Below are 25,272 nucleotides of genomic sequence, written 5' to 3'. Positions count from 1 at the left end.
CCCTTCTGAACATTCTGCGTTAATCATTTGATCTTTTGGATGGTGGTGTAGCAAGGCAGACAAGGGATCTAATGTCAGTAAGGAATTTACCCCCATCCCTAGGCTTGGCAGTAAGAACAGCTGTAAATGGGGTTTAATGTACCTCCCAAACACCAATGCACCTGCTGCACTGATGATACCTTCCTCCCTGCTCTTGGATGTATTAGCAAAATAGAGCATACTGAGGAATTAATTCTGCAGCACACACAGAAAGAGGAGAAAACCTCTTGTGATTGTTTTTGTGCAGTGAGGTTCTCCTTCCTGCAGAAATAAATTGTACCAACAACACGGACAACAACACGGACACCCTTGCACCATCATGCAAGAGTGCCTGCGTTGACGCATGGATGGAAAATGTGAGCCGGCTGAAAGGACAGACGTGCATTGTATCTTGTAAATACAGTGCATTTCTGTCCTTTCAAATTGGTGTAGGGCAGTGCAGCAAAATGATTTGCGACACTTCCCTACAGCACTTCCTTATAAATATGCACCTTTGTTTCTCACTCCCCCCCAACCCTCACTTTAGTGTCACATCACTGACAGCCTGAGAGGGGCAATAGAAACGCAGCCCCTAACAACACTGCAGTGTGTTACACAGTCATTGGAAGGTGTATTGTCCATACCACTAAACTGCATCAGTGAGGAAAAGGTGGGACGGAACATCAACCTCTTCCACCTATTCCAGCTGAACAACAAACTGCAAGCTGCGAGGGCGTTTGGTGAAAGGAACAACTGCTCAAAAGCCAACGCAATAATATTGTTTGGCGCCCCCCCCCCCCCCCGTGACCTCCTACTTTATGCATTCCCTCACCACCCTCCAATAGTGCCCGCATCTCTCCAAAGCCCCTCTTACGTTCATATAATTTGTTTTATAGAGCTACTCATTCCAGTTTAAGGTGTCAGAGCACTTTGCATCAACACATTATATAGAGACAATGAACAATATGGCTGTAAATCAGGTTTTGAGAAGGCCAGCTATGGACAGTACAACTGCTCTTTTGTTTACTTCTGAAGTCCTATTGCCAACTCATGAGGGAAGCAGCTTCTTAAAACCCTCCCACAAGCACTGGAACCTGCTTGCTTTTTTGTGGTATCTTCAGTGATCACACTAGCAGTTTGGAGTTATTCCTGAACCCTATATTTTTAAACATGTAGCCTATTGTTCTTCGAAGGTCTGCAGTAGCAGTAATAAATCCAATGCCTACACGTATCGTTTCTCACATAGCTGTTGTGGAGAAGCGCTTTAATTCATAAATTTATCCATCCACTCATTTGTTCATTGATTCATTCACAAATTTCAACTATGACACTGTCCTCAACAGATCTTTGTAGAACTACTTTTACTAAAGGTTGTAGGTTATCAATTGGGAACATTCACTATGTTTTACCTAGCTTCTCCTTAGTTAAAATGAAACAACATTAGAAACATGCCTGGATTTTGGGGTGCTGTTGAGGATGATGCCAAATGGTTTGGTTGAAAAGAAGGAAGAATTTGAAGGCTTGTTTCGGCATAAAGTGCAGTCCATCCCCCTTGACCATAGTATCACCCCATCAACTCTAAAAAGCAAAAGGTAAGGTCATTGGCCTTCTGCTGCAAATATAATTGATATCACCCTCCCTCATCACTTGCACTCACCCTCATTACCACTCTAAGAAAACCCTCCCTCCTAGCCCCTTAGCATAATCACCACAGCAGCACACATGACCTCTAATGCTCCTTAACCACCCTCATTCACTTTTCCTTTTCACTGCCCATTTTATTCTTCTTTTATTCTTGCACTGCCCCCTCCCAGCAACCGCACAACAACTCGGAATCATTCATCCAGATTACCTTAATTTTCTCCATCTCATCTACACTCCTACATTTCCAAATGCAGACATCTGCACATTTCAGTTCTGTAATAATATATATCACCCAACAGTCTTTGCATTTCTTTCATGCCACCAACTGGAGGGAAAACTGAAATTTTCCATGGCACCCAGCACTGTGCCTCTTAGCCCCTCTGCAGCCTGTCCAGCTTTACACCACGTTGCCAACCGCTTATGTCTCCACCATCCTCTAAATGAAGATCCTTATTCACATATACCTGAAGGTGTAAAGAAGGCTAATCCCTATAGTGCTAGCCATTTACAAATATGCCCTTCAGCAAATACAGTGTTTTGATGAGAATCCAATAAATATTGTTTTCTCTGCTCTTTGTGTGTCTGGGGCCCATGTGTTTCCTTGTCCTCTTCGTGCTTCTGAAGATGGACAGATCCTTTCACCCTTGTGCAGACAACATGGTAAAAGGGTTCACACCTATTAATCTTACTTGTTTGTAAATTGGAATAGCAAACTAATAATTGTGCACCCTCTCAATGTGTTGCTGGTATGAGGCCCACAACTTCTGCCAGCACTGTTGTATATTTACCAAAAAATGTCCTTCTTGTGTGCTTCTTACATCTATGTCCTGGGATTGTGATATTTTCAATGCACACGCTTTTGGATTGATAAATCTCTGCCAAAGTCAATATATCCTAAAATGTGAATGTATTTGTATCTTTCAATGAAACTTCTAAGTCAGACATTAGTTTGATAATATCTTCCTTCTATGAGAAACATAGGAACAAACATTACTCTAGTTTAGACACCTCCAAAACACTTAGGGCCTTATTTTGAGTATAGCATTTCAATGGACCACCAAACCCATGGTGGGGTGGTCCCGCCACTCTATAGCAAGTTGGGTGGTCAGACCACCATGGGGCCCATTATAACTGGTGGTGCGGATGTGGCACCACCTATGCCTATTAGGAGTTTCCTGACCGCCACAGCTTTGATGGCGGTGAGCCAGCCATGATAAGTGTGGCGGTGAGGAAACAAAGGAGGCTATCCAGGGGTCCACTGGTGACTTTGCGGCAGGGGATGCAGGGCATGGACTTGACAACCCAAGTCCTGTAGAAACGTGCAACGGCGTTCCCATTGTGGTGCCTAGCTAAGGTACGCATAGGAGCCTTAGCACCGCACCACTGTGAGCCAGCCTCTGCAGGACTGCCCGACCTGGATTTTGTCAAATTCCTTGGGGGAGTCGCATTGTGGCTTTGGCTGTGTGGCAGCGGACTGCGGGCGTGGCGGCCCGCTTCCATCCTGCCAAAGTCTTAAAAGGCGCAAAGCCTTGACTGGGTTTCACTTGAATGGATAAAGTTGTATGTGAAAGAACCTCTGTTGGATTCTCCTCAGGTGTTTATCAAAATTATGCATATTTTGTGTTTACTGACCAGGGACAGCTTCTGGTTTAATGGCCAACACGCGGGTTGCACCATCTGGCTCACCTTTAGCTTCCTCTTTGGCATACAGGGTAAGGGAGAAAAAGGGAAACCAAGAGGCTCTTCAATCATGCATATTAATGTAAATAGCTTGGGATATTTTGAGTCACATAATAAGCAAAGTGAGTGACGATCAGCTTGAAGAAAGACCATGAGGAATACATTTTAGGATTAAAATTGCAACATTTAAGTTCCATCTGTTCTTTCCTTGTTTCCATTCGGGGTCTACCGACCATTGTGCACCTATGAGAATGAAGATATCCTGGCTCATATGCTATATAATTTGAAAACATATTGCCCTTCAACCTTAATCGCCACTGCACCGAAGATCATCTACCAGGGGCCTCATCATACATATGGCACACTTTCCTCATTTGCACCAGGTGCCCCTTTTAAAAGGTGTGTCCGGTGCAAACAAGGAAAATGCACTGTACGAGGTGAATGCACTGCCCCATGTGAAAAATGGAGCGGTTGCTTTGAAGCCGTTCCGTGTTTCACAGTGCAGGTTACTACCCGCCTGCACTTTTAAGGGGAATTTCAGATCCCCTTGCACACGGTGCGGTGAGTGACTGCACCTGCCTGCAAGGGGATGTCTGGGGGTCTATCGGACCCCCCCCCCCCCCCACAGAGCTGCCATCCGACACTCACTGTGCACCTCATGGCAGCTTCTTTGCCTCTAAGCCGGGGTCTGTAATACTGAGCAGGAACAGAGGCAAAGGGATTCCCGAATTTTCAAGGCACCACGCCCTATGTAAATGATGGCACACCCTCTGATGATAGCGCTGGCACTTTGTGTGCGGTAGCGATATAGGTATTACAGAAGGGGTTGCACAAGCACCTGCATCCCCTCCTGTAATTTCAAAGTGTCCGAGTGGGCATGAAAAGCAGTCGCAAATGCCTGTATCGCCCCCGGGACACTTCTGTAATACAGCCCCAGGTTTGGACTTGGCGCTGTCTTGAGCCAGTGAAGTAATTGCTCTACTACTCTACCCTGTCCACTCTTTGCAGACCATGTGAACTTCCATGTGCCTAATCTGAGGAGTGAGTGCATGTCTGATTGTTAATTCAGGCATGGCCTTTATTGACTGAATCCTTGACCCATTGGGACCCTCCAGCGGATCGTAGAGACCTTCGTTTGGACCTTGGCGCTTTGTGTGGAGTTTGCGCGCCCTGTCACGTAAGGATCCAGCCAGCGCCTCGCCGGACCCGCTTCGCGGGTCCCGCAGCGCTTTGTTGCCTGATTGACTGACTGGGCTAGCCTTGTGGAGTGTGGGGCAGGCGAGCGAGTCAGCGGGGCTGCGAGCATTGAAGCAGGGACTCCAGTGTCCAGGAGCCCCTGCGCGCCCAACCAGCTACACCTGGGCTGGTCTCCCCGCTGGCCACGCCCCCCGCCGACGGAGCTAAAGGCGGACTGAATCCTTGACCCATTGGGACCCTCCAGCGGATCGTAGAGACCTTCGTTTGGACCTTGGCGCTTTGTGTGGAGTTTGCTCGCCCTGTCACGTAAGGATCCAGCCAGCGCCTCGCCGGACCCGCATCGCGGGTCCCACAGCGCTTTGTTGCCTGATTGACTGACTGGGATAGCCTTGTGGAGTGTGGGGCAGGCGAGCGAGTCAGCGGGGCTGCGAGCATTGAAGCAGGGACTCCAGTGTCCAGGAGCCCCTGCGCGCCCAACCAGCTACACCTGGGCTGCTCTCCCCGCTGGCCACGCCCCCCGCCGACGGAGCTAAAGGCGGACTGAATCCTTGACCCATTGGGACCCTCCAGCGGATCGTAGAGACCTTCGTTTGGACCTTGGCGCTTTGTGTGGAGTTTGCGCGCCCTGTCACGTAAGGATCCAGCCAGCGCCTCGCCGGACCCGCTTTGCGGGTCCCGCAGCGCTTTATTGCCTGATTGACTGACTGGGATAGCCTTGTGGAGTGTGGGGCAGGCGAGCGAGTCAGCGGGGCTGTGAGCATTGAAGCAGGGACTCCAGTGTCCAGGAGCCCCTGCGCGCCCAACCAGCTACACCTGGGCTGCTCTCCCCGCTGGCCACGCCCCCCGCCGACGGAGCTAAAGGCGGACTGAATCCTTGACCCATTGGGACCCTCTAGCGGATCGTAGAGACCTTCGTTTGGACCTTGGCGCTTTGTGTGGAGTTTGCGCGCCCTGTCACGTAAGGATCCAGCCAGCGCCTCGCCGGACCCGCTTCGCGGGTCCCGCAGCGCTTTGTTGCCTGATTGACTGACTGGGATAGCCTTGTGGAGTGTGGGGCAGGCGAGCGAGTCAGCGGGGCTGCGAGCATTGAAGCAGGGACTCCAGTGTCCAGGAGCCCCTGCGCGCCCAACCAGCTACACCTGGGCTGCTCTCCCCGCTGGCCACGCCTCCCGCCTATTGGCCACCAAGTAGGCGTAGTAGAGTACAAGACTGAGTAGGGCTTCCGCTTCGCGGGAGCGTGCCGGGAGAAGCCCGGGACAATGCTCGCAGCCCCGCTGACATTAAAAGAGTGGAAATTAGATTAACCATTCTCGAGGCCACACTAAGCAGCATGAAAAACCCGGCCAATTCCCACGAAAAGGCTCTTAAACCTATTGTCACCCCAAAAGCCCCGAAAAGCGTACCACATCCTGCTCCCCCACAGGCTGCCACTGCGGCCGTCCCATCACAAACCCAGAGGAATAACCCTGCCCCAAATAAGCCATCTAACTCTACAGGACCTAGCCCCCCTGCAACTGTAAACACCGTTCCTCCATCACAGCCCAAAGACAGTGTTGCACCCACCCCATTAATGAAGCCGCCCTCTAGGCCACGCAGACCCAACTTACCACCAGAGGCGAATGACTTCACAGTAGTCATGGCGGGCGTCCCCCCACTAAAGGAGGGTGAAGCCGAGGATTTTTGTACCTTAAAAAGTAGGGTGGTAAAGTGGTTAAACCTGAACAGACCCTTACCTGCACATTTAAGTAACAAGATAATAATGGTCAGAGGGGTACCCTGGATAGGGAGAACACGTAAATCCATCATAGGGGATTGCATATTGGTGAGCTTCAGGGACACTGGAACAGTTGCTCACATATGCCAGGGAAGGAATAGATCACAGGTGACAACAATCCAAACCCTCCCCGTATCTTTTTTCTTTCCACCTGTCCCGGTTCGTGCACATGGGACCCGCCCTTATGACAACTGGGAAAGGGTGGGCCGAAGGGGTGTTCACCACGAGTTCAATCCCAGGCCCCCATTTAACCGCCCAGAGCCACCCTTCCATACATTTAATCGGTTCCACTGTCTGGATGGCCTTGAGGGGGTGGACTGACAAACAGAAAATGGCAGGCGGGTCATTGGGGGTAGAGGTGCCCAAAATGCAGAGCAGCAGAAGCACAGCCATGTGCCACCAGGTGGTGTCCGGAGCCAGGTGTTGGATGTACCTAGTGTTGCTGATATTGCACGCATAGGTGGGGCTCAAGGACTGGTCCCGGGGGAACAAGGGCGAGAACCACTAGGTGGGTTGCAGCGAAGCGGGGTACGGGTGGGAGACACACTAAAAATTATTTCATGGAATATAGCCGGTTTGGCTGGCAAAGTTAATAACAAAGAGTGGCTCGAATACATCAGGAAATTCCATATAATATGTTTGCAGGAGACCTGGGCCCTGGAGAACAATTTCCATTTGCAAGGGTACAAGTCTTTCTTTGTACCTGCGCAAAAATCAAGATCAGGGAGAGCCATGGGAGGTTTGGCTATTTATACAGATTTGAGCCTACCGGGAAATTATGCCTGCCTTGATTGTAACTCTCATAGGATTCAGGCAGTCAGGTTCACCGGAAAAGGTCTTAGATTTATCGCTGTAAATATCTATAATAATGAGACTGTGGTATTTAATACCTCTCTTGTTACCGAACTAGATAACAGGTTGGGCCAGGTAACAACAGGTCAAAAAAATGGGCTCACATATGGGTTGGTGGTCATGGGAGATTTTAACTGCCATTTGTGCCCGGCACTGGTCCAAACAAATATAGATTGGTCCCAATGCCCCATGGAGAAGGGACCGCATTTCTCTCATACGCCGTTGGGCCTAGCTCTTAGGACATTACGGTTCAAATATGATCTTGTACATACCATTAATATGGTAGGGACACAGGAGGATGGTACACTCCCCCCTACATTCAAGGGCAGAGGATGCTCTTCCTTTATAGATTACATCTTGGTGTCTAGGGCACTAATTAATAAGACAACCAGTGTAGGGATCGAGTGGAGTGGTTTTAGTGACCACAACCCCCTTGTTCTGGAACTGCTGTACTTGGCAGGTCCCAGAATTAGAGCCCAACCTACAGTCACCGAGAGAGTAACTGACCAGGGCAGGAGATTAAAATGGGCAAAAATAGACTGGGAAAAATTTTATAAGGGACTGGTAGAGGCAGGGAAATTCGCTATTAACGATTGTCTGGACATAGAGGTCCGCGGACCGAGGGTAATGGAAGCTTTCGGACAGATAGCTAAGCTGGTCGATGGTTTATTAAAGACTAGTGTGCCACTCAAGAACGACGGGAATCCCCGTTGGTTCGATAAAGACTGCTCTAAAGCTCTGAGGGAGTTGAAAAGCTGCCTTAAAACCAAACCAAGGGTCCCCCATAAAGTTAAAGAGTGCAGAGACGTCTACAAAAAGGAGATTAAGAGGAGGAAGCTTGCTTTGCAGGCGGAAGCATGGGCAGATTTGCGAGAAGCGGGGGAAAGAAAGGACTTAACAGGTTTCTGGAAAATAATTAATAACCCAACTTTCCAGGAAAAAGATTCCCCGGATATAGGGGCCAATATTCTCCCAGAACAGTGGGTCAACCATTACAGGGGCCTGTATAATCATGAGTCTGGCTCTACTGTAGACCTACCGGGCAGCTCAATTGAGGCCACATTGGTGGAATTTTCCATCAAAGAAATTATTGCAGGGATTGAGGGTCTGACCAAAAACAAAGCACCGGGGCCTGATGGAATCGCCCCCGACCTGTTTTAGAGTAACATCGAACTCTGGGCCCCTCTTATGACAAAGGTAATAAATACTGCTATTATTCACGGTCTGCCCCGGTCCTGGTCCATGGCAGTAATTGTGCCAATCTTCAAAAAGGGTAATAGGGACGACCCAAAGTGCTACCGCCCGATCTCCCTGATTGATGTGTCAGCAAAACTTTTGGGGAGGGCAATCCTTAATAGACTGTCCGAGTGGACCGATGAAAGAAACATCTTCTCGGACACTCAATATGGATTTAGGGCAGGGAGGTCCACTAGCGACCAGTGCCTGAACCTATATATGCTGACTGCCAAGTACACCATAGCTAGTGATGAACCCATTTACATGGGTTTCATGGATCTGGCAGCAGCATTCGACCACGTCAATAGGGACAAATTGTGGGGCATGATGCTCAATATGGGGATAGAGAGCGGTCTAATTAACATCTTGAGAGAACTACATAGTGACACCACTGCCAAGGTCCGCTTTAACAGGGAGGGGAGATTGACTAGTTCTTTTCCCTGCAAGAGTGGAGTCCGTCAAGGCTGCATTCTTGCTCCTTTTTTGTTTTCCCTTTATATCAACAACTTAGAGCAGTTCCTGCTCGGTTTGAAGGCAGATTGCCCAAGGGTGGGGTCGCGTCACATTCCTGTACCGCTTTATGCAGATGACGCGGTTCTGATTGCACGCACACCGAGGAGTCTACAAACCCTGATTGATGGATTTGTCAGTTTTATGAGTGCCTTGGACCTCTCTGCAAATCTAAGTAAATCCTATGTGCTCCTGGCAGGGAAAAAAACACCTCCAAATTCACATACAAAATAGGGAGTCACACTCTGGAAGTGGTCAAAACGTTTCCCTACCTTGGCGTAACATTTGATGGCGCCTTGCGATTTGATACCTTGGTGGAGGAACGCTGTGGTAAAATGGTTGCATCTAACGGGGCAATCGCTAGCTATGGCAGGAGGCTAGGAAGATGGTCCCCGGAACAGGTGATAAACCTGTATAGCTCTGTATCATGCTCCAAGGTACTCTATGGGGCAGAAGTGTGGGGCTTTGTTAATACCACTTGCATCCAACGAGAAGAAAATAAATACCTGAAATCACTTCTGAGGGTTCCACAATGTACTGCTGGTTTGATTGCCCATAGAGAGTTAGGGAGACCATATATAGAAGATCTGATAAAATTGAGGCCTATTATCGCCTGGCTAAAAATTTGGGTGAATCCGGAGGCGACACTAGGCAGAGAAATCTTATCAGATTGCCTAAAGAGGGACAAGTGTATGCGCATTCCTTGGCTCCTTTATGTGAAAAATACCTTAGAGGAACTAGGTTTTGGGAACCTCTTCTTTCACCCTGCATCGATTGTAGCCCAGAACAAACAGAATGTGGGGAGAATTTTCCTGGAGCGGAAAACCCTGTGCAGAGATGAGGCCGAAGGGTGTAAAAAGACTGTGAGGGCCCATCACCAAGTAAAAAGCGTGGAAGGTATGGAGCCATACTTGTTTCTCATGCATAATGTACAGGATAGGTTCCTGATGTGCCGATTCAGATTGAACCTACTCCCATTCATGTTGGCATCTCCAGCGGGGTTTGTTACATCACTAGAACAGAAGGGGCCCTGCGGCTGCGACAACAGGTCTCCGCAGGACTCCCTTCATTTGGTTTTACTCTGCCCTTTTTACTCAATGCCCAGACGCAAATACCTGGTAGATATTTTGAGAAAAGCTAACCTGGTCCACGCTAGAGATGCATTACTTTTCTTACAGAAAGCGGAGGACCCCTTGACACTGTGTAGTATTATGAACTTTATTAAGGTAGCACTACGATTAAGGCTCACTAGAGGGGAAGATTGAAATCTTTTTATTCTTATTTTTAAATGTTTAACATGGCTTTACTGTTGCAGTTATGTCGTGTAAATTCATTGTATAAAGAATCCTGAAATGTTTAATGACTTTTTACTATGTAAATATGAATGTGCTTTTATGGTGTTTTTTAATCACCGAATAAAGATTCTTGAATTGAATTGAATTGACTGCAATGTTTTGTCAACCTCCCTAATACCTAAGTATGTACTATGGTAACCTGTAATTGGTAATGTCTCCACTGGACCCTGAGGCACACCTTTATTGCATTACTTATGCAAATAATCAAACTGGTGTGTTCCTAGTTTTCTTGTAATTCGTTTTTTGTTGTTTGTTTGCAAACAATGTTTAGTTTTTACTCTTTGCATTGCAGATTTTATCTGAATTGATATTCTCATATTTATACAGTGTCATCAGTCCAGTCAGGAAACATCTACTTCTTCATCAGGCTCAATCAATATGTTTCCACATTTTCTAAAGATTATCTAAAATAAATAGCAAAAACACATGCCTTTATTTTCCCTCCTACAAAACTGTATACAGTCTAATTATATGTGTTATGTTCTAAATTAAAAAAAATGGAATCCGATTTTTCATTAAACCTTCAAGGGGCCACTGTCATGAAATGTGTTTCACCCTTGTTCCCTTTGTAACATATCCTACTCACATTTGACTACTTTATGGATTTCGTCTGGTTAACCTGGTTAAGATAGTGTCATTGGTTTATGAAGTGTCCAGCTACTGCAGATTTTTCATTATTTTACTGGCCTCCTCCATACCTTAAAGTGGTGTTATTGTTTTTCCAACATATATCAGCGAACAAGGACATTTAATTCTGTATACATAAAATGTGTATTGTTGCAAAACACCTTATTTGTGCTTTCCTTTCTTTCCAAAATGTAGACGTGGATAGATGCAATTGTTTTGTGCTGCATTCTGTATGTTTACATTCTAATATTGATATACAATGATTTTGAATTGTTTGAATGCAAAGCAAATATTGATTCTTGTTTAAAAATACTATTCAGTTCTGCATCAGCTTGTAAATCTTTCGAATGCCCCAGGACTAATTTCTGAGCATTTTTGTTTGTGTTTGGAGTATCTCATCCCATGTTCTGGTCTAGCATCCTTCTCTCCTGGCATAAAAAAACAAGCTTCTCCTCAGTTACTTCTGTTACATTTTTCAGGATCTTCCAGTATTTCCTGAGGGTACATGCTTGCTTCAAATTTTTTTATCACATTTTTTAGCACTTTCATGTGAATCAGACTGAGACGTGACTCGCTGGATTTGCAATGACTATGAACATGGTAAAAGTGACTCTAAGATATTGTACTGCTCTTGCATGCTCGATAAGTCCTTCCATTTTGCATTGCACATGCATGCGTTCCAGCACAAACTCCCCCTTCACCTCACTCACCCACCGACTCTTTCTCACACAAATCAGACTAATGTTCAGAGAAACACAGAGTTCTGTTCAAACTCCCAACAAGTTATTATAATATCTATTGATTTTCCTTCCACAATTCACCTCCCACCTTTATTGACTGCAGTCAATTGTACCCCCCTCCCAGATTGTGTTTTGAACACATGCTCCCCTACCTTATCCCTGGAATGTCTTACCCTTGACTTCTGCCCTTTGACCTCCTTTTACACTTTTGCACTTTAAAAATAGAGCTCTAACATTTCTTGGACCATGCAGAAGCTGCTTGACCTCTGCAACATCCTAGAGCTAGGCGATGTTTGTGCTCTCCTCCCACAGTTACTGAACCTCTGTGTTCACCTTTTTTCTTTGTTACTTTACATGTAGAAACCATTCAACCACATGTTGCTGTTCTTATATTTGCCATTTTATTCTAGTGGGTCCTGTTCTATAATTTATATACAGCATTTGATATGTCTGAAAGAATTAATAAATAAATATTATAAATACAAAATACTGATCTTCCGCTGTACATACAAACTTTCATCATTAAACTGTATATACACAACTTCATGCAGGCAGCCTCAGAATGGAAGATGTGTTCAATCCAAATATGTTTGACTGAAACACGATAAAGAGTAGAAAGTTCACAAACAACCACAGCCCACCTTAGGGACAGGAAAGATGAATCCAATTCAGATTTCGATATACTCACTTAACTATGAAAATATGATCCTTTCAGATCAAATGCATGTACGTTTATTTTGGGTTAAGCCACTGGGTTAGAAAGCCCTTGAATAATCACAGAAATGAGTTCAGATTCTGGTGTACAATTCTTTCTCCTGTCACCTCTGTCCTTCTTCAGTGCTCCTCTGAAATGTATCCTCCCTTTACACTTCACTGTCAATTTATCATGAATTGTTTTGCTCAGCTTCAGGGACATTAACTATTCAGCTGTACTAAACCTTGAGAATGTAGGTGAAGTAGTTGATATAGTGAGACCTCAATTAACAGACTACACCACTACATCACACTAGGATTAGGGTGGAGAGGTGAAATACCTACACATACACTGTGATACACACCACTGAGATGAGGCAAAATGGTGTATAGCAGGTTGCAAGACTCAGTTGACAAGATCCATGTGTAGGGAAACTGTTATACTTGTCCCTGCTGCCCAGCTTAGAATGTGTGATGCAAGAGCCTGTTAGAATGTTCTGTGTGGATGTCTGGCAGTTGAATGTGGGCTGAGTGGCAGGAGGCCACTCCTGGTGGGGTTTCCCCTTTAATATATCTTACCTAACATCTTACCTGAATAAAGGAGCATCAAGAAAGCATATGGACTACCTGGCCTTACTTACAACATTTTTGGCGACAGAAAGAAGAACTAACAGTGCGCAGAAATCTACAATTTAAAACAGATGAACCTACAAGGAGACAAGAGTCTTGAACTCAAAGAAAAAAAGAAAATATAAGAGAAACAGAGAACGAACATAAGAGTATTCAAGAAAAGAACTGACTAGGAACATTTAAAAGGTAAAAACTCACTATTTTAATGCGTGTTTAAGCTTACTGGCACTAGGAGACCCCACCAGTGACCACGAAATCGGTCGCCCAAAGATCTGAAAGTGCAAATTTAAGCTTAACATCAAACGACAGTGTTATGCGTGTGGCATGAGTGTTTGACCCCCGTAGTGCCAAAAGACATCGCATCAGCCCGAAAGTAAATGGGAAATGGGAAGATCCTATTCCCCTGTTGTGAGTGATTCTACTGACTAAAGGGGACAGTGCTGGCCGGTGCTAAGGAAGTTTGGCAGCAACTACGGCAAGATCGGCCGTCACCCGACCAACAGAGAGAGAGAGAGCAGCACTCGTGTGAGTTCCTGTGGCAGTTTGGCGCAACAGTTGTTTTACATTATTTTACATTGTCAGTGCTTTATTTTGCATTGTCAGTGCTTTATTTTGCATTGTCAGTGCTTTATTTGCGGTGCTGTGCCATTTGGTGCCACGGAGAGAGAGTTAGCTGTACACAGTATGACCGAGCGGCAGTTGAACGCTACAGAGGGAGATTTCATTTGGGACAGCTCTGTTGCGATGTCGGAGCTAATGGTTATTCTACATGTCAAATTTAATGATGTATGGCCAACTCCAACAGTTTTTTTTAACTTTTGAAATTCAAAAGAGTACACATGCGCTACTCACTGTCTCACGATCAGTCTTCTGTGACGTTCCTATGCGCTGCTGGTACACGTTGTCATGCAACAGCGTGTGGAGAGCCACCCGGAGCAGCGTCTGCAGAGTGCCACCACTGCGAGTACAGTTTTCCTCAGTTTGGATGTTCTCCGGTGGATTGACGGCCTTCCGGACAGTGAGGACAGTAGAAAATCGTTGGGAAACACAGGAAGTTTCTTGTGTGCTGCAGTTGATGAAATCTTCGGCAATGAACTTCTGGCCCGGCAAGTTAATTGACGTAGCTTAAAATGATTTCGAAAACGAACTTGCTAAGATGGTGTTTGAACTTGTACATTCTTATTGACATCTAAATGACTCTGAGGGATGGGCCTCGGGTGAGACATCGCTCACCGGAGCAAAATAATTGCTGTTTACTTGATTTTCTTGTGACTGTATATTGCCTATGTGCTATGACAAAATGGTTCTGTGAAGGTGGTGGAGGGGGTTGAGATGAGTTTGTAGGAGCTAAGTGCCCTGTATTTTTGTTCATAGGATGGTCTCATTCTTTAAGGTTATGGGAGTTATGTGTTTGAAATGTCACAGGGCATTATGTGCTCTGTTGCTTTTAGGTTGTGGAGTGATAAGTCTTCCACTTTTTAATACTTACTTGAAGTTTAATGGAGCTTGGAGTTCCAATTTTCAAATATTTTACATGGAGTTTCAGGGAGCTTAGAGTTCCACCTTTAAACATTTTTTATGGAGTTCCACTTTCAAATATTTTTATGGAAATTGAGGGAACTTGGAGTTCCACTTTTAAGTATTTTCATGCGGTTTGAGGGAGCTTGGAGTTCCACTCTTAAATATTTTTTTTATGGAGTTTGTGGGAACTTGGAGTTCCACTTTCAAATATTTTTATGGAAATTGAGGGAACTTGGAGTTTCACTTTTAAGTATTTTCATGCAGTTTGAGGGAGCTTGGAGTTCCACTCTTAAATATTTTTTATGGAGTTTGTGGGAACTTGGAGTTCCACTTTTGAATATTTTAATAGAGTTTGAGGGAACTTGGAGTTCCACTTTTAGATATTTTCATGGAGTTTGATGGAGCTTGGAGTTCCACTTTTTAATACTCTAATGGAGTTTGAGGGAGCTTGGAGTTCCACTGTACTGTTACGCTGTGAGTTGGGACCTTTTTGCCTCTTACTGACCTGGCCAGTCGATTTGTTTGGTTTCTGGGTTGAGTATGTGATGCGTGGGCGTGATAGTGTGTTGGTTATTTCGTTGTGTGAGTAGTGTTTGTTTAAGGAAGAGAGAAGGTGGTGTGAATGTTATGTATTAGTTTGAGAGATTGGTTTGTGAAGATGTTAATTGCCAATCTTATCTGATTTTACATTTATGTTGAAATTGCGTGATGTGACTAATTATCTCACTTACTCTCCGCAATTTCTATTCATCTCTCTCGTTCATCAAATTAAAGAAGGGAGATGTGTTTTACTTGTCCCTGCTGCCCAGCTTAGAATGTGTGATGCAAGAGCCTGTTAGAATGTTCTGTGTGGATGTCTGGCAGTTGAATGTGGGCTGAGTGGCAGGAGGCCACTCCTGGTGGTGTTTCCCCTTTAATATATCTTACCTAACATCTTACCTGAATAAAGGAGCATCAAGAAAGCATATGGACTACCTGGCCTTATTTACAACAGAAACCTCTCCACTTAAACACATTACACTTACTTATTGAGTCAGGGCCTCTTTATGTGCAAACCCTCAACCAAAGACAAGCTCTAAAGTGATGAGAACAAATATTTGGTAAAAGGCTGACCGAAAAAAAATCTAACATGAATTTTGTTTGTAAAGTACTATGGTCAAATACATTCATTAGCAAACTCTCTAAAAAACCTTATGTTAATGTTTTGTCAATGAATAAATATGATAAAATAGTTCAGAGTAAAAATTTGATTTTTCTGGATGATCATTTAGTTTATTCCTCTGGAACAGTTATTTTAACTTTTACTTTCTTACGTCAAATGTTATCTGGCCATCTCCAACTCACAATATTTCATAGTATGCCTTGGTTTTTAATACTTCCTAAGGATTAATCCTATGGACTCTACGTGTGGGTGGTGGTGGGGCTTGCCAGTGTTCTTTGCTCATTCAGTACAATTCGGAGAGCAGCACCCTCATGTTTCAAATCACAGCAGCTACCACTAGGCCTTACCCTTTTCCTCCTGACCTGTCTCACCACACAAATGGTCCCTCAGTCTTTCCAGCATCATCAACGCACTTCTGTCGGGGACTGTGGGATTCAGCATAATGTAGGAAGTGGCTGAGAAGAAATAAAGATGACGTGAGTGTCAATTTTAGCAATGAAATAAAGTTTAATAATATATATGCAATCCAGGAACACTTACAGATGAAACCCCATTTTAATGCAAATGAAAAAAAACACAAATTGTAGTGGATACAATATTAAATGCCACATATTGTCTGAATGTGGCACCACTTCCTTAGCAACATGATTGCTTGTAAGAACTCGCTTCCAATTGAGACATCACTATCCTCCTTATGAAAAATTCTGATCAAGATTGACAGGGGGTTGCACAAGCAGGTATCCTCCACCATCAGAAGCCATTGCCAAGAACCACCAGGGGACCTAGGCCGAAGCACTGAGTAATGCCCACAGCCTAGGAACATCCACCTCTGAAGCGTTGCATTGAAATGGCTGAGTGTCTGATTAATGGAAATCACTCACTCTTATCCAGACATTTCTGCCTTGAAGACAGACATGCCTTCCGCCTTTTCAGGTGGTACCTCTTCTGTAGTGACTGCTCTTCTCTTCATACTGCAAAGGCCAGAGATTTATTTATTTTCTATTGTACTCTGAGTATTTGAATCAAACCAGAAGTTTTTTTTAACCCCAAATTCTACCTTGAAATTTCACATAGAAAGTCAGCAAGAAGATAAAACTGAGAAATGAGGCAAATCATTAAGTAGAGTCTTCAAAAATGATGTGTGGTGGTGACCACTTGTGGTTTCACCCAGGTGGTTACTAGAAGCTACAAATATCATTATCATGGACCCTCATCTAATCTGTATTGCAAGAATGCTGTTGAGATTGGCTTCTGTAGAATAAGGTTTTAGTGAAAAATGATACTCAACTCAATGATATACGAATATGAAACTTACATTCCAGCTTTATCTATTAGCGACCTTTTAATGAGGTAATATTGACAGTTTTATAAGTCATGAAGCCGCCATCATAGTGTTCAGTGTAATTCTAAGCCAGAGTGAGGACACATTTATCAAGTTATTAAGCTCACCTCTTATATTAGTTTCAATTACGGCAGATGGTCAGCTTCGGCTTACCTTCTTGTTTACTGTCGGGCTGCCTGCACACATGGTCTGCCATTTTTCCAAGCATCAGTGAGGCATTTTTGTTTGTGAGAGTTGAATTCTGTGATATCTGAAATGCTCCTGTTGAATTAATTTTAAAACATTTAATTGTCAATGCTTTGTTATGCTATGTTATGTGGATTTGAACAGCGTGCTAATCACCCGTGAGTGTATCCACGCATTAGATAAAGAATGCAATACATCAGGTTAGAATCACATATAGGGCCAGAACACAAATGAGATCCAAAATAAACATAAAACATCTGATGTTTGAATACATGCAAAGATTTAGGGTGGGGAAGACCTAATGACAAATATTGTTTAATAAACTAAAACATCAGGAGAACAACAGAACATGCCATGCAATTAAAGATTAATACAGCAAAATGCATTGAAATGCAAAATCAATCAACCATATTTTCAAACCTTTTCTTAAAAACCTTTGCTTCTAAAAGAATAGCTTTCATTAAAGATACCCAATTTTTCTAAATAAATTGAATACTTTACAACTGAGTGTGTCAAAATATGGTGTGCTCAACAAACCTATTAATAAGCAGGAGTGTGCAGGAGTATGTCAAGCTATTATAATAATGGTTGGAAAGGCTTAGATGGGCTGGCAGTTTTTTAAAACATTATCTGGGCAGATTTCACCAGTCGAAAACAGAGTCTTCAAATGAAATATAGTCATTAAAGTTTTTCCAAATTCTGTGAAGACACAGGCACTGCTACTGCTCAAAACAGACATTGAATATTTAATAACTACCCTGGGTCCGTTTTTAGTCCTAGATCATTAACTAACCTAGACCATACATTACTCAGCCCATGAAGACCATTCTGGATTTATTTAAATCTAGGAATGGAGCAAATACTATTAGACAAACAGTGAACATGTTATGTTATGTTATTTTTGATTTCTGTAGTGCACGGCTACTCCATTGGAGTGTCCCGGCGCTTTTTATTGGCAGCTTGTAAGCATAAAGACATAACACAGTGGGATAAAAGAAAAACAGCAAAACAAAGGAGGGAGCATGCTAAGGGGCAATGAGCCATGTTTTAGGGCCCTTCCTAAAGGTCAGCAAATTAGAAGTGCTACGTAGAGCCAATGGCAAAGCATTCCAAAGCTGCAATGCCTTCAGCTTGAAGGAGTGACCCCCTACGCGGGCCCTCTTTATTCGAGGGACCACCGCAAGGTTCGGATCACAGAGATCGGGCCGGGCGATAAAAGCTAAGCCTCCGCTGCAGATATTTCACGCCCGAGGCATAAAGAGCCTTATGAGCCAGCGTCAACGCCTTGAAAACTATCCGCTTCCGGATAGGCAGCCAATGAAGCGACTGCAAAAGGCCGGACACTCTAGCTCACCTGTGAAGGCCGAAAATAGCCCTGGCAGCCGAATTCTGCACCACCTGAAGGCGCTGTAGTAGATACTCCGGTAGGCCCAGATATAGGACATTGGAATAGTCCAATCTGGAGCCAATTAAGGCCTGCACGGTGATCTTCCTGTGCTCTTCTGAAAGCAAAGGAAGAAACTTCCGGAGCATCTTCAGGAGGCCAAAACATGTTCCCGTAAGACCGAGGATCTGATATCTCAACGTCAGACCATTGTCGATCTTAATTCCCAGATTTTTTGCCTGCTGGGAGGAATGTGCAGGAGGAAACATATTAATCGGCCACCATTCCTGCCAATCAGGATCAGAAGTACAACCGAAGACAGACTTATCTGAGTTGAATTTGTGGCTGTTCAGCTGGAACCATTTGAAAACAGCCCCAAGGCACTCACGAATACTCTCTCCGTCAAACTCCTCTCCTTTCCCACACGTAAAGAGGAGCTGGGTATCATCGGCATAGGATACGATCTGGGCCCCCAAGGACTCCGCCAGTGCCGCCAATGGAGTCATAAAGATGTTAAAAAGAGTCGGACTCAGCACAGAGCCCTGCGGGACTCCGACTCCCAAAGGTGGCATCACGGCAGAGCTTGAGGAGGCCCAGACCGTTTGTTGACGGCCCGCTAAGAATGATCTAAACCAGCTGAACACCGTCCCCTTCAGACCGATCTCATGAAGTCTGACGAGGAGACCCTCATGGGGGACGGTGTCAAAGGCCGCCGACAAATCAAGCATGACAAGCATAGCTTTACCTCCTGAATCCAGTACCTCCTTAATGGCTTCAGACACCTCCAAAAGCGCCGCCTCGGTGTATAAATTGGGGCGGAAGCCAGATTGAGTGGGATGATGCAGATCGCTGGTTTCCAAAAAGCCAGAGAGCACGGTATGCACGTGCTTCTCCACAATTTTAGCCAGCGCAGGAAAGAGAGAGATTGGCCTATATTTGGCCAATGCCTCAGGGTCTAGGCCAGGCTTCTTGAGGAGGGGGATCACCATTGCCTGCTTCCAAGCCTGCGGGACCACCCCCTCACACAAAGAGACATTCAAGAGTGGATTAGCCAAAGGATTTACCACCGCCGCCATTTTCACCAAAAATTTGGCGGGTATGGGTCAAGAGGCGACATGCCTTAACATACCAGAAATATGTCAGACAATCATCTTTTAGTAAGTTTAAAGCAGAAACCTGCTTATGACCATGCTTGTTAGAAGTGTCTGACCGACAGAACTAAAACGAATTAATTTTGGAGCTATATGTTCTTTTAAAAGCAGTTATGCTCATTTTCATTCCGGCTCTTCAGTTTGACTCTCGAATATTTAGCAATTGCTATTGCAGCCAAAAGAGGTCTAGAGGAAGTAAGCGTAGACTCTTACAAATTTTGCTGGAGATTCGGTTTCAACAATTTTGAAAATTTGAAGTACCAACAAAAGCTTTATTACAAAAGGTTATGGGGTCTATTTGTATAGCGGGCGGATCGCCACCGCCCGTATGGCAGTGGCAATCTGCCTACCAAATCCCACCGCCCACCTACCATTATCCCCCGCCATATTACGATGGCGGGGGGGACCCCGGCGGATGGACAGACCGTCCGCCGATTTTCCACCAGTCGGACAGGCAACCTTGCGGAAAAGGGCTCAGATATGGTGGCGGTGTCAGCAAGAAACCGCCATCCAAGTTAGGATGTGCGTCGGTTCAGGGCTTTCCATGGCGGAGACACTACTATGGAAAGCCAGGCGGAGAACACTTGTAGGGGCCCGTTGCTGGTCCCCAGGATGCTTTAGGTGTGGGGGGTGCACATGGGAGGTACCTATGGTACCCCCCTCATTTGCATGTACAACGTGGCAGGCACCACGCGGTGCCTGCCACGTTGTGCATGCAACTGCACATCATGCCTTTTTTACATTTCGTTGGGTGCTGCTGAAAGCACCGCCCGCCGCTATTTAAAAAATGCGCATGTGGCAGGTGCATCCTAATCTGAATAACGAGACCGCCGCACATAGGGCGACCGGCCCCTTTTGCCGCTACAGTGGTGGGCCTAATAGACCCCTTAATGTTTGAGCTCAATATCTGGGATATTACTCTCTGGAATAGTCAGGCTTAATGGTGATCTTGGAAATGCTTAACCAATCAGATTAGGAGCACCTTTTGTTTAAAAAGAAATGAAAGAAAACAAACTAGTTAGGATTAATGGTCATAAAAAACAATAAAGATAGGTTGCCTTAAATGTGAAAAGACACTAAGATGATCTAGTTGTTACCAGATGTATTTTTAAATGTAGTTTTAATGATCTAATCTCCCCTTGAGAACATTAAATGTCTACCAGTTCAAGTCTTACCAGGGAATTCAAACACTGAAGAGAAGAAAAGTGTAGAGAGATAAAACTTGCAAGGGGAGAAAGAAACAATCATTGACACTGCCAACTGGTTGTCTTTTTTTGTAAGCCTAAATGTAACACTTGTGCCTGAGCATCCGGATGTATCCTGTTAATGATTTTGTAATGATGTGTCACATGACATTGAAACAAATGTGGTTTTGTGGTTAAGACGAAAGAGTGGTTTGTAATATTAGCTTCTCCAGTTGACTATACTTCATAATTATATATATATATATATAACAGAGAATCACCTGATTCGTGATTAGTTAGAAACATGAAAAAACAAAAATGAAAAAACAAAAATATAACGGGATGCATAGAATTGAATGTAAATAATGTATATACTATAATTTAGCTTTGAATTTCTTTGAACAAGTATAGTACTTTACTTAAATGTTTAAACGAAATAATATATGTTAAATGGCTGCTTTGAGGATCCGGTAAAAACTGTACAGGGTTGATGGTCTAGATGACCATGGAAAGGGAAGAGGGTACTTACACTGAGCACTTTAAAATGAGGTCTAGACCCAGGGACTCTATGGTCCAGTGGAAGGCTAGTAGTAGCCGAAACGCATAGGCCGTCCGTTATTTGATGCACGTTTATTTTGCACATGGTGTGTAAATAAAAATATTTATAAACTGTCCTGTTGCTGTGCCGTGACTTCAGCCATGATAACTGTGGTGAGAAGAGACGAAGCAATATATATATATATATATCTGTATCTTTAGGTGCCTCTCTATTTTTATGTACTAACATTAGAAGTGCTACAGAAATAAGCTAACATCTGCATGTGTAACACTTGTTGGTTGTTTCACTTGTAAAGGTGCGGACTAAAAAATCATGGAGTCTCAATTACCTCTTTACCCTCCTCAAGAGAAAGAGAGATACATGGCTCTTCCAGTTCATTATATATAACTACTACAAAATGTTTTACAGTCGGGCAATAAGGTTCTATAGTTGTAAAAGCGTGAGTAATTACTTCTTTGTGGATATTTCTGAGAGCAAGTTGCCTCCTCCCATCCTTTTCCATTGCAAACCCACCCAGCATATAAGAGAACAGCACTGTTCAGGTTCATGAGAAAATCCTATCTTTAACCTCAAATACCATTGGTGCTATAGCCAGTGGGTCCATTAAATTAACATGATTTATGGTGTTTACTAATTGCCATTTCCCTTCCAAACATTTCCCTTTCACTTTTCTTTACATCATTCCCTCAGGCCCCAGAGAGCTAAAGCTATCTTCAGCTAAACACATAAAGAGTATCAGTGGTAAAGGCACAGCAATATAGAGGGGTATAATCAAAAGGGGATATCACCACCAGAACGTCACTTTTAGCGATGTTCTGGTGGCACTATGCCCTTCTCCATATTTACAAAGGGGTGCTAAAAGCTACCTTGTAAATATGGCCCCTTTGCACGCATCATTTTGTGTGGATAGAGCGTGCAATATATGTTGCTGTGGGTGTTCCACAGCAACACCTATTGCATTTTGACACTGCACCGGATCTGCAAATCTGAGGCAGTGGCAAACACTAACACCAAGCAATAGCTGGTGTTAGAAGGAGAAATACATTCTGCAGCACACATAGACAGAGCATAACTGCATTAATGATTGTTTATGGGGAGGATGGTGTCCCTTCCTGCACATAAACAATCATTCCTTGAAACGCATCTCCGCAATGTGACCCTCAGATAAGCCAGAACTCTCTTTCTCTCATATTCACATTTTTAATTTCCCCTATACTTTACTTTAGGAAGACTTCACAGTCGGTGTGAAGATCGCCATATAGCAAAGTATAACGAAAAGTAAAAAGGTAGATTAAACTTGGAAAAATGTGTAAACATTGGTTTATGTTAACTATTAATGAAAATTAATTATACATATTTATATTACATGTAAAACAAAAGAACAAATATTGTAGCTCAATTAACTAAATTTTGACTTCACTATTTATTTAATTTAAATATATTGAATTAAATAGAAATAATATTGCATTTATAATTATTGTTATATTAATTTAGAAATTCTCTGTAATTTACCACATGGAAACTCCTTAGTGGGTGGAGATCGCCCTATGGTAAAGTTTGAGCAAAATAAGAAAGTGTATTAAACTTTATAATAAATTAGTAACAATTTGTTTATGTTAATTAGTAATGTAAATTAGTTTTAACGTATTTAAATTTTCGTTCAAAATAAGAAAATGCTACAGCACTATTAACATAATTACAAATGTGAAGATGCAGATGGAAATTTACACTCTTAGGTTTGTTAATTGCATTTTGTACTACTATTAACATAATTCTAAAATAAATAGTTAACATAAAATTATTAAATGTAATTAAAAAATTATGTTTCTGAATATTAAATTAAAGAAAGAAATTCCCATTTAAAGTAAAATAAAAATAAAATATCAAGCATTAATAATTGGGGAAAGTTTTGTTCAGTTATTCTCTAAAAAATGTAACGTTAATATTTTAATTAAAAAAGTTTATACAAATATTTCATATTTAAATCAGTATTACATTTCAAATAATTTACTTTAACATTATTTCTAATGGGATTTTGAATCCCTGCCTCAATTAGTTTCAATAAAAGGGTCTTGCAGTACCAGAGTTGGACATGTGTGGTGTTGGACTCACTCCAGATCTGTGCTGGAGTCATTTCTTACTATTTGGGGTCCTTTTTGGCTGTAGTACCTATAGAAGTGCTGTTTGGTAATAGCAAGGGGCTTACCTTTTTGAGGGTTGGTGCATGCCCCTACTGAAAACCCCTCCTTAGTGCTACCCTTACTACTTACTAAGTCCCTTCCATTTAGTAGTAAGTATGTTATGTTATGTTAAAACGATTTTTATAAGATAGATAGAGTAGATAGAGTAGATAGAGTAGATATCTTCCTAAGAGTAAGCGGGAGAGAGTTCCAGAGCCTAATGGTGCTATGACTGAAACTCCTCTCCCCCCATTTTGTCGTCCTGATTGTATAAGTGGGCGTCAGGAAGGCAGTGGCCGATCACAGCTGTCTATTAGGGGAATACCAGATAAAAATATGCCAAAGAAATCGTGGACCTACTCTTATGTGCTGAACACAGTGCCTTAAAGTTCAGACATTGAGCTACTGGCAGCCAGTGCAGCTTTTGTATTCCTGCCCTAATGGACTGATGATTGGGGACATCTAGCACCAGTCTAGCAGCAGCATTCGGTGTCGACTGCAGTCTTCTAAGCTGATTGGACTGTAGATTCATATATAAGGCATTACAATAGTCTAATTTGGATAAAACAAGGGAGGTTAGAACAATCTTTCTAGCGCTTTTCGGAACAAATGGAAGGATTTTACGCACTGTTCTGATAGTGAGAAATGCAGAAGTCACCACCTTAGAAACTTGTGATTTAAAATTCAGCTTCTCATCTATTGTGACGCCCAGATTTTTAGCTTTCACTACAAGCGTAGGATGCTTGGCCACCAAACTGGTGACCAAAGAGCACCACCTCGGTTTTACTCGAGTTGAGCTTCAAACAATGCTTGCTCATCCAAGTACTCAAGGAGATCATGCATTCGTGCAGTTTGTTAGCATGATCAACATCTTTATCAATGGTTGAAATAACCAATTGAGTATCGTCAGCATATGAAGTCGGAATTAAATTAAAACTTCTAATCAGGGATGCTAGTTCAGACACATATATATTAAAAGGTGTAGGGCTCAAAGAGGAGCCCTTTGGCACCCCAAAGGCAGCGTAAAAGGTGTTAAAATTGCACAATTGCACTGTCTGAGACCTGTCTGCTAAAAAGGATGTTGAAATCGACAAGGCCTTCACTCCAAAGCCCAATAGCTTTCTGCCGTTCTATCAGTAAGTTGTGGTCCATGGTATCAAATGCCGCAGACAGGTCAAGGAAGATCAGAGCTGCTGATCCCCCGCCATCTAGTGCGGTACGAATCTCCTCCGTAGTCTTAATTAAGGCTGTTTCGGTACTATGGCATGTACGGAAGCCAAATTGGCTATGGTCTAAGACAATATTATCTAAAATGTATGTAGAATGTTCCGAGTTAACAATTTTCTCAAATATTTTGGGCGGCAGCAGTAATTTTGCAACTGGCCTATAATTGGCTGGATCCTTTGAATCAAGATTGTTTTTTTTTAGTAATGGTAGTATACACGCCTGTTTTCCACAAAGTAGGGAAAGTACCTTGTGAGAGCATTTGATTAAAAATGCCAGATAGCTGAGGACTGGTGAGCCAGACTAAGGCTCCATTAGGATGGCGGATGGACTTTGCCCACCCGCCACCCTCGCGGAAAACAGGACCGCCCGTGAGCTAAGCGGCGGCCCCGCCCTGCATATTATGATGCGCCCGCCACAGTG

At 43.5% G+C, this 25,272-nt stretch overlaps 1 protein-coding gene across 2 annotated transcripts in view; it reads right to left on the bottom strand.

The window, feature by feature from the left end:
- The window catches only part of LOC147700726 (killer cell lectin-like receptor subfamily B member 1), a 73,204-nt gene that overhangs the window by 23,831 nt on the left and 24,101 nt on the right, over nucleotides 1-25,272 (bottom strand). The window contains exons 3-4 of one of the 2 annotated variants that reach the window (XM_086929736.1): nucleotides 17,135-17,242; nucleotides 15,987-16,094 (exon numbers count right to left, since the gene is read on the bottom strand). In XM_086929736.1, coding sequence (XP_086785862.1) covers nucleotides 15,987-16,094; nucleotides 17,135-17,242 — 216 coding nt within the window. The remainder of the gene's footprint in view (nucleotides 1-15,986; nucleotides 16,095-17,134; nucleotides 17,243-25,272) is intronic. The other variant, XM_086929737.1, reaches the window with a different exon arrangement.

The sequence above is a fragment of the Lissotriton vulgaris genome, chromosome 7, assembly GCF_964263255.1.
Source record: "Lissotriton vulgaris chromosome 7, aLisVul1.2, whole genome shotgun sequence".
NCBI lineage: Eukaryota > Metazoa > Chordata > Amphibia > Caudata > Salamandridae > Lissotriton > Lissotriton vulgaris.
Note: the sequence above shows the minus strand (reverse complement) of the source record. Positions and strands in the feature narration are given on the sequence as shown.